General features: G+C 41.2%; 1 protein-coding gene across 1 annotated transcript; it reads left to right on the forward strand.

The window, feature by feature from the left end:
- Positions 1-574: 574 nt before the first annotated feature.
- Positions 575-3222, forward strand: nmes1 (Normal mucosa of esophagus-specific gene 1 protein). The gene is given in 4 exon segments (NM_001160604.2): positions 575-771; positions 1065-1153; positions 1401-1461; positions 2827-3222. Coding segments are annotated over 4 exon segments (318 nt in total). The 5' UTR covers positions 575-672; the 3' UTR covers positions 2896-3222.
- Positions 3223-10401: the final 7179 nt, after the last annotated feature.

The following is a 10401-nucleotide window of genomic DNA, read 5'->3' on the forward strand; positions in this document are numbered from 1 at the left end:
ACACCCATTCAATTCATTCTGTTCCAGCCATTACTATGACCCCGTCCTCCACAATTATGGTTCCACTTTTGATTCCAATGTGATGATGATGGCAAAGGCAAACAAAAAAAATGGCACAAAAGTGATCCATTTAAAATGATAAATGAAATGATATATTGATACAAATTCCAAACAAAACGGTAGATAAACACAGTTGAAACCTGTGTCTCTGCTTGGCATCTATCACAGTCTATCAATATCACTTTGCTGGTGCAATACAGGTAAATTACCAGGTATCACAATAAACAAATATAAGGTTTTTTAAATGTATTTTATTTACATTCCATACACAATTTCAGCACCTTTTATTTTCTATCTATCAGTGACTATAACAAAATTTACTTAAAAGATTTTTCTGCTGTCTGAATGCTAAGAAAACGTGTACAAATAAATGCATGTAATTTTCACCTTGAATATTTAAAACCACAGGGGGGAGATGTGCTCAGACTTGATCATGTGCATCTGTCTACGTGCTTTACAACTCATATCGTGCTTTACAACTCATATCACCTCTAGTCAGCTAGGAGTCTACTTCAGACAGACGGTGCTCACAAGCACCTTGGAACTCTGTCAGTGACAGGTGAGACAGACAGCATCTATTGACCTGTTGCCTTATAGGATAGACCTACACAGATGAAGGATTTACTATACACAGTAAGAATTGATAACGAATGGAATTTGAAAAACAAAATGAAGTTTGGATTGATTCAGATTATGAGGAAGAGGAAACAGGTGAGTTGCTCTCTATTTCTTGTTTTGGATCAGTGTTTCTATGGTTTCTGATGAAGGTAATTATTTCCTCCTATCCTAGCAAGGTTATTCCCCTCAGGAATTTAAAGGAAATTCCAAATAGAGAATTTAAGCTTGTCTTTACTATCAGGTTTATCTATTTATGGGAATTTCATTTCCCAAGCTTCCTGGATTGAAATACTGTATGAGGACCTTAATTCTCAAAAGGAGTTAAGAACAACCCAGTTATCTACTATAAGAAGTATAAGGCCCTCATCCTGACACCTCTCTCCCAGGTGATTCCTCTGATTGGCTGCATGGCATTGTCTACTGCTGGAGCCATCTTTGCCTCCCTCTACTTCCTATTTACAAAGAATGATGTCATGTGAGATTTAATGTATACTATTTAATATGGATTATATGTGTTTGTCTTGCATTTATTTTGTTTCTAGTAATGTGAACTAGAAGTACTAACCTGACATTTAAAAAAACTTTTATCTAAAGTGAATTTGGTTATCAGTCTCTGACAGGTCTGCCGGTTTTTTTACTTTCTCATTTGATAAAAGACAAACCCTGACATAGCAGGCAGGGATATATTCTGTTTTAATAATTTGTCTTCAACTTTCTTTCAGTTTAAATAAAAGTAGAATCCCTGAACCCTGGGAGGGAGTGGACCCATCTAAACCACAGAAGGTGATTTATAACATTACAAGCACTATTTCTATGTCTATTTCTGTCCTCTCTACGTTGGCGTTGGCATCAGTAGCCATTTGTGTCAGTGGTTCCTTCTCTGTTCTGCTTAGTCACACAAACAGAGCAGCGTTGCCAAGTATAACTATAACTCACTCATCGTGGGCGGGAATTATCCCATTTTAACTGTCATCTAAACGTCATTTAAACTAATCTAAACGTCTGTATTCATGGGTTATTCTCTGCATGGGCACCTATTGGTGAAGGAGACAGGCGCCAGTAGTGTTACATGATGGGTGATTGATTGACTGTGGATGTAGTGAGAAGCTAGCAGTGTTGGGGAAGCTACTCTGAAAATAAAGTTTAATAAGCTACCAGTTACTTCACACTGAAAGAAGTTAAGCTACTCTAAAGCTACCCCTGTGAAAAATATAGTTTACTTAACTAAAGCTGCGTTGAATAAGTAGTTCACTACATTGTAACTACTTCATGAAAAATTATCATATGTAAATCTGAATTATAGGTTGGTAATTTAGCCTATTAAACACAAAAATTATGTTTCAAGTGAGAATTAGGTAAGTCTTGTTCTGAAAAGGAAAGGAAATGATTGCTTACTTCACCCATATTTAATTTTCTTTCTGCAAAAAAAGTAGTGTGTAGCTCCAGAAGTTAGCTACACCGCTACATGGTAAAGAAGTAGTGTGTAGTTCCAGTAGTTAGCTACAGCATTACATGGTAAAGAAGTAGTGTGTAGTTCCAGTAGTTAGCTACAGCATTACATGGTAAAGAAGTAGTGTGTAGTTCCAGTAGTTAGCTACAGCACTACATGGTAAAGAAGTAGTGTGTAGTTCCAGTAGTTAGCTACAGCACTACATGGTAAAGAAGTAGTGTGTAGTTCCAGTAGTTAGCTACAGCATTACATGGTAAAGAAGTAGTGTGTAGTTCCAGTTGTTAGCTACAGCACTACATGGTAAAGAAGTAGTGTGTGGTTCCAGTAGTTAGCTACAGCATTACATATTAAAGAAGTAGTGTGTGGTTCCAGTAGTTAGCTACACCACTACATGGTAAAACAGTTGTTATCTACTTTAAAAAAAAATCTAAATAGACAAAGAACATGTAGTTCAGTTCTCCCCAACACTGGAAGCTAACAGGGTTGGTATCAATTCCATTTCAATGCAGTCAATTCAGGAAACTGACATTCTAATCAAGCAATGAGGAAAAATGTCACTTTGCATTGTGAATTGACCAAATGTAAATGGAATTGACCCCAACCCTGGTGAGCATTTGTAGTAAAATGTGATCAGTAGTGGTGCTTGTTGTTGTAAGTGTTGCTGTTGTGTAAGTGACTGTGTTGTTCCTATTCTGAAGCTGGTCACCATCAACCAGAAGTGGAGGCCGATTGAAGAACTGGAACAGGTGAAGAGCATGACAAGGTGATCTCGCACGTGCGGGCTCTCTCTCTCTCGCTCTCTCTCTCCACCCTCTCCCTTTCCCTTTCCCCTCCCCCTCCATCGGAATCATTTCGACACAGACTAGAGTCTCTAATACTGCACAATAGCTGACTATAAGTGTGACCAAAGCTATTTGTTTGTGAAACATAATGTATGTGTGAGGGTGAAATAAGTCATTGCAATTGAAAATGGGCATGGCTTGTGTTATTAATGATTCATGAGGAGTGTGTGCCTGTGTGATCCAATCTAAAGCAATGGCTGTAGGATGACAATGCCACCAACAGAACAATTAAAAATGTAAATGAATAACTTCACCATGCCCAAACAGGTATTCAATGTCTGCTTTTTTCATTTTTACCCATCTATGTCCTTTACCCATCTATGTTCTTATTTGCGAGGCTTTGAAAAACCTCCCTGGTCTTTGTGGTTGTATCTATTTTTGAAATTCAGTGTTTGGGACCCAGATAATTGTATGTGTAGGGTACAGAAAAGCATGTTTAACACTATTATTGCACACAGTGAGTCCATGCAACTTATTATGTTGAATTGTTTAGCAAATTTCAGCTTTTCATGTTTTATTCGTTTGTAAAAATTTCATACAACAAAATTCCACTTTAAAATGATATGTGTGTAGGCCAGTGACAAAAAATATATACATTTGATACATTTTAAATTCAGCCTGTAACACAACAAAATGTGGAGAAAGTTAAGGGGTGTGAATACTTTCTGAAGGCACTGTATTATCTCATTATAAAATCATTGTTTAAGGAAAACAACTATGACCACTGATCTGACCTATGACCCCTAAAATGCCGATACTGCACTCTGCCTTTGTATGACCTTCAACAACTAAACACATCAAAAAAAGAAACCTCATCTCACTATTCAACTGCGTTTATTTTCAGCAAACTTGACATGTGTAAATATTTGTATGAACACAGCAGATTCAACAGCTGAGACATAAACTGAACAAATTCCACAGACAGAAATTCAACAATGTGTCCCTGAACAAAGGGGGGGGAGATCAAAATCAAAAGTAACAGTCAGTATCTGGTGTGGCCACCAGCTGCATTAAGTACTGCAGTGCATCTCCTCATGGACTGCACCATATTTGCCAGTTCTTGCTGTGACATGTTACCCCACTCTCCCACCAAGGCACCTGCAAGTTCCCGGACATTTCTGGGGGGAATGGCCCTAGCCCTCACCCTCCGATCCAACAGTTCCCAGACGTGCTCAATGGGATTGAGATCAGGGCTCTTCGCTGGCCATGGCAGAACACTGACATTCCTGTCTTGCAGGAAATCACGCACAGAACGAGCAGTATGGCTGGTGGCATTGTCATGCTCAAATCAAATCAAATTTTATTTTCTGGAGGGTCATGTCAGGATGAGCCTGCAGGAAGGGTACGACATGAGGGAGGAGGATGTCTTCCCTGTAACACACAGCGTTGAGATTGCCTGCAATGACAACAAGCTCAGTCCGATGATGCTGTGACACACCGCCCCAGACCATGACGGACCCTCCACCTCCAAATCAATCCCACTCCAGAGTACAGGCCTCGGTGTAACGCTCATTCCTTCGACGATAAACGCGAATCCGACCGTCACCCCTGGTGAGACAAAACCTTGACTCGTCAGTGAAGAGCACTTTTTGCCAGTCCTGTCTGGTCTAGACGGTGGGTTTGTGCCCATAGGCGACGTTGTTGCCGGTGATGTCTGGTGATGACCTGCCTTACAACAGGCCTCTCTCAGCCTATTGTGGACAGTCTGAGCAATGATGGAGGGATTGTTCGTTCCTGGTGTAACTCGAGCAGTTGTTGTTGCCATCCTGTACCTGTTCTGCAGGTGTGATGTTTCTGATGTACGATCCTGTGCAGGTGTTGTTACACGTGGTCTGCCACTGCGAGGATGATCAGCTGTCCGTCCTGTCTCCCTGTAGCGCTGTCTTAGACGTCTCACAGTACGGACACTGCAATTTATTGCTCTGGCCACATCTGCAGTCCTCATGCCTCCTTGTAGCATGCCTAAGCCACGTTCACGCAGATGAGCAGGGACCCTGGGCATCTTTCTTTTCGTGTTTTTCAGAGTCAGCAGAAAGGCCTCTTTAGTGTCCTAAGTTTTCATAACTGTGACCTTAATTGCCTACCATCTGTAAGCTGTTAGTGTCTTAACAACCGTTCCACAGGTGCATGTTCATTAATTGTTTATGGTTCATTGAACAAGCATGGGAAACAGTGTTTAAACCCTTTACAATGAAGATCTGTGAATTTGTTTTAGATTTTTACGAATTATCTTTGAAAGACAGGGTCCTGAAAAAGGGGCGTTTCTTTTTTTGCTGAGTTTATATTGGTAATGCAAAAGCAAAGTGCACTATCTAAAATCTAAATGTGTTTATCCAACTTTCTTGGCTTTCTCATAGTGTGTGTGTGTAAGGGCGTCATGATTGGGATAACCTGAACTCAGGGCCCGATAGAATATCAAGGCAAATCACAGTAACTTCAGTGAAAACATGGTGGAACAAAGCCATAGTGCACTTAGTTACTTCATTTACTGCTTTTTGCCTTGGTTTTTACTTGGATTTTGTAGTTACAGCAAATTTGACACAAGATAAACCGATACTACAAAGCCTGATTTCAATTTGAACTCAATTTTGACCAAATGTGTAGTTACTGCTCTTTTCAATTGTAATGTTTTTTTGTCCATTGTGTATTTCCGTTTGTGGAATGTTTAGATAAAGCCTGGAATAAAAGAAAAAGGGACACCTAGCATTAAATTGTAAAAAATATTTAGCTTCTATATGTGGTAAAATGCACGTGTACAGTATATAGATTGTGTATAGGCTTGTCTCCCATGTGAATCTTCTCTTTGTGCCAGATTGGGTTCAAATGCCTTCTGGTTCTTTTTTCTGTATTATGTTATGTTATGTTATGTATGTATGTATGTATGTATGTACGTGCGTGCGTGCGTGCGTGCATGTGTGTATGTGTGTATGTATGTATGTACCAGGCAAAAGTTTGGACACACCTACTCATTCAAGGGTTTTCTTTATGTTTCTATTTTCTACATTGTAGAATAATAATAATAATAAGACATCAACACTATGAAATAACACATATGGAATCATATAGTAATCAAAAAAGTGTAAAACAAATCAAAACATATTTTAGATTTTAGATTCTTCAAAGTAGCAAACCTTTGCCTTGATGACAGATTTGCACACTATTGGCATTCTCTCAACCAGCTTCACCTGGAATGTTTTTCCAACAGTCTTGAAGGAGTTCCCACATATGCTGAGCACTTGGCTGCTTTTCCTTCACTCTGCGGTCCAACTCAATTAGGTTGAGGTCGGGTGATTGTGCATAAAAAAGTGGCCTTTTATGGTCCCCAGCACAAGGTGCTCCTGTGCAATGATCATGCTAGTTTAATCAGTTTCTTGATATGCCACACCTGTCAGGTGGAAGGATTATCTTAGCAAAGGAGAAATGCTCACAAACAGGAATGTAAACTAATTTGTGCACAAAGTTTGAGATGATTAAGCTTTTTGTGCATATAGAACATTTCTGGGATTTCTTATTTCAGCTCATGAAACATGGGACCAACACTTTACATGTTGCGTTTATATTTTTGTTCAGTGTAGTTGAAAACAATGTGTTTGCTTGGTGTCTATCAATGACTGACTGCACCATATTAATTTGCTGGTCCAATACAGGTAAACACCAGGTGTCACAAGAAACAAAATAGAAAAGTCTTCTAAACATATTTGTTTTCCCTAAATAATAGTCTCTTTACATTCCAACCATTTAAACACATTTTATTTTCTATCAAAATGGTTCTAACAATTATATTTACTTGAAAGAGTTCTCTGTTTTCGAGATGCTCAGAAAACATGCAACAGAAATGCACTTGGCATTTTAACCTTGAACATTTGAAGCCACCGGGGGCGATGCGCTCACACTCACAGAGGAAAGTTGATCAACCGCCGGCTCAATTGAAACGCTGTGAAGGATTTCGATAGCGAATATGTCTACGTGCTTTACAATTCGTATCACCTCTGGTCGGATAGTAGCCTACTTCAATAGATGATCAGGATGCTCTGCGGGACTCTGGCGGCAGCAGGTGAGACAGTCAGCATCTATAGACCTGTTGCCTTATAGGATGGACCTACACAGAAAAAGATTTGCTAGACAGAATAATACTTTTTACCAAATTAATATTCCACTCAATCATTTGAGTGGAATATTTTAAATATTTTAAATATCTGTTGTCTTTTAAATACCTGAACGGAATTTGAAAATAAAAATGTAGTATGGATGTATTCTGATGCTGAGGAAGAGGAAAGAGGTGAGTTTCTCTCTATTTCTTGTTTTGGATCAGTGTTTCTATGGTTTCTGATGAAGGTTATTCATTCTTCCTATCCTAGCAAGGTTATTCCCTTCAAGAGTTTAAATTAAATTCCAAATGAATCATTTAAGTTGTATTTATTTATGGGAATTCCATTTCCCTTGCTTCCTGAATTAAAATATGTAGACCCCAATTCTCAAATGGAGTCAGGACCAACCATGCTATCCACGTATAAGCGTATGAGGCCCTTATCCTGACAGCTACATGTTTCTCTCCCCCAGCTGATCCTCTGATTGGCTTCGTGGCATTGGCTGCTGTAGGAGTCACCTGTGCCTCCCTCTACTTCCTGTTTACAAGAATGATGTCATGTGAGATTTGATGTATTTTATCATGTATTTGCTGTACATTTTTAGGGCTGATTTCCTGGACCCAAATGAACCTAGTACTGTACAAAGCATTTTTAGTCCAGGGTAAGATTTAATCTGGGTCTGGGGAATCCACATTTGTTGTTATTGCATGTGCATTATATTTCCTTGTCTGGTTATTTCATTGTGTTTCTAGTAATGGGTACGATTAGAAACTTGAAGTACTAACCTGGTATGATCTTGCTCTAACTGCAGCCCCATGCTGATTTCCACATTTGTTTATCAGTCTCTGACAGGCCTGCCCCTTTAACTTTATATTTTGATAAAGACAAGCCCTGGCATAGCAGGCAGAGATATATTCTGTTTTAATCATTTGCCTTCAACTTACTTTCAGTTTAAATAAAAGCACAAACACTGAACCCTGGGAGAGACTGGACCCATCTAAACCACAGAAAGTGATTGATAACATTATAAACACTTTTTATGTCTGTCTATTTATTACCTGTCTATTTTGGTATTGACATTTCTTGCTCTTTTTTTGCTTAATTAGTGAGCTGTGTATGCTTTACATTATAAACACTCTTCACATGCCTCGTTATTTCTGACAGAGGACCACTCTAAATTGATATTGGTATGGGTATTGAGACCACTCTGTGGTTAACGTTATGGGTGTAGGTTGTGTGCCAGTGCAGTGGTTCCTCCTCTATTCTCCTGAGTCACTCACACAACAGAGAAACGTTGCCAAGTAGGACTATAACTTACCATAAACAGCTGGGCACCCATCGGGGGTGGGACGTCTCCTATTTCTACTGTCTAAAAGTCTAAATCTAAGTCTAAATCTAAAAGTAATTTAATCTGTTAACATCTGTATTCACAGTTGATTATTTGCATGGGGACCTATTGATAAAGGAGGCAGATGCAGTGGGGATGATTTGATGCCCTGTGGGATTGATTGACTGTGGATGTAGTGTGAAGCAGCAGGGTTGGTGTCAATTCCATTTCAATTTTGTCAATCCAGGATGTTGACTGCAACTGTAATTCTAATCAAGCAATGAGGAAAACTGGAACTTGAACTTGACTTTACTTTGTCAATGGACTAAATCTAAATGGAATTGACCCCAACGCTGGTGAGTATTTGTAGTAACATATGACCAGTAGTGTTATTGTTGGTGTTGTGCAGCTGGTCACTATCAACCAGAAATGGAGGCCCATTGAAGAGCTGGAGCTGATGAAGAGTATGACCAAGTAAACTCTCTCTCTTTCTATTTATGTCATGTATTGTCATGTTGTGTGTTTCTGTCCTTTCCCTTCACCCTGTCTCCCTCTGCTGGTCGTTGTTAGGTTACCTTTTCTCCCCCTCTTTCCCCCAGCTGTGCCTTGTCTCCTCCTAACTACCCATTCACCCCGTTTCCCACCTGTTCTCTTTTTCCCTCTGATTAGGTCCCTATATCTCTCTCTGTTTTTGTTCCTGTCCTTGTCGGATTCTTGTTTGTTGTGTTTCATGCCTGAGCCAGACTATCGTCATGTTTGCTGTAACCTTGTCCTGTCCTGTCGGAATCTGCCGGTCTATCTGAGCCTACCACAGTTTGGTTATTAAAGAAGCTCTGTTTAAGTTAGTTCGCTTTTGGGTCCTCATTCACTCACCGTAACAGAAGAATCCGACCAAGAATGGACCCAGCGACTTCGGATCCTCTCCACTCAGCCGTCGAGATCCAGGGAGCGATGCTAGGCAGACACGAGCAGGAATTGTCTGCTGCTCGACATGCCGTTGAGACCCTGGCCACCCAAGTCTCCAACCTCACAGAACAGGTTCACCATCTCCGCCTCGATCCACCGGCCACTTCCAGGGCTTTCGAATCTCCGGAGCCCAGAATCAATAACCCGCCGTGTTACTCTGGGGAGCCCACTGAATGCCGCTTGTTCCTCACCCAGTGTGATATTGTGTTTTCTCTCCAGCCCAACACTTACGCCAGGAGCACTGCTCGTGTCGCCTACGTCATATCTCTCCTTACTGGACGGGCTCGTGAGTGGGGCACGGCAATCTGGGAGGCAAGGGCTGAGTGTACTAACCAGTATCAGGACTTTAAGGAGGAGATGATACGGGTTTTTGATCGATCTGTTTTTGGGGAGGAGGCTTCCAGGGCCCTGTCTTCCCTATGTCAAGGCAATCGATCCATAACAGACTACTCTATTGAGTTTCGCACTCTTGCTGCCTCCAGTGGCTGGAACGAGCCGGCTTTGCTCGCTCGTCTTCTGGAGGGTCTCCGCGCAGAGGTAAAGGATGAGATTCTCTCCCGGGAGGTTCCTTCCAGCGTGGATTCCTTGATTGAACTCGCTATTCGCATTGAGCGACGGGTTGATCTTCGTCACCGAGCTCGTGGAAAGGAGCTCGCGTTCTCCGTTGCCCCCCTCTCCGCATCACTACCATCTTCCTCTGCCGGCTCGGGAGCTGAGCCTATGCAGCTGGGAGGTATCCGCATCTCGACTAAGGAGAGGGAACGGAGAATCACCAACCGCCTCTGTCTCTATTGCGGTTCTGCTGGTCATTTTGTCACTTCATGTCCAGTAAAAGCCAGAGCTCATCAGTAAGCGGAGGGCTACTGGTGAGCGCTACTACTCCTGTCTCTCCTTCAAGATCCTGCACTACCTTGTCGGTCCATCTACGCTGGACCGGTTCGTCAGCTTCCTGCAGTGCCTTAATAGACTCTGGGGCGGAGGGCTGTTTTATGGACGAGACCTGGGCTCGGGAACATGACATTCCTCTCAGACAGTTAAGGGAGTCCACGG

The sequence above is a fragment of the Oncorhynchus mykiss genome, chromosome 21 (genome assembly GCF_057628025.1).
Source record: "Oncorhynchus mykiss isolate SJ-2025 chromosome 21, ASM5762802v1, whole genome shotgun sequence".
Taxonomy (NCBI): Eukaryota; Metazoa; Chordata; class Actinopteri; order Salmoniformes; family Salmonidae; genus Oncorhynchus; species Oncorhynchus mykiss.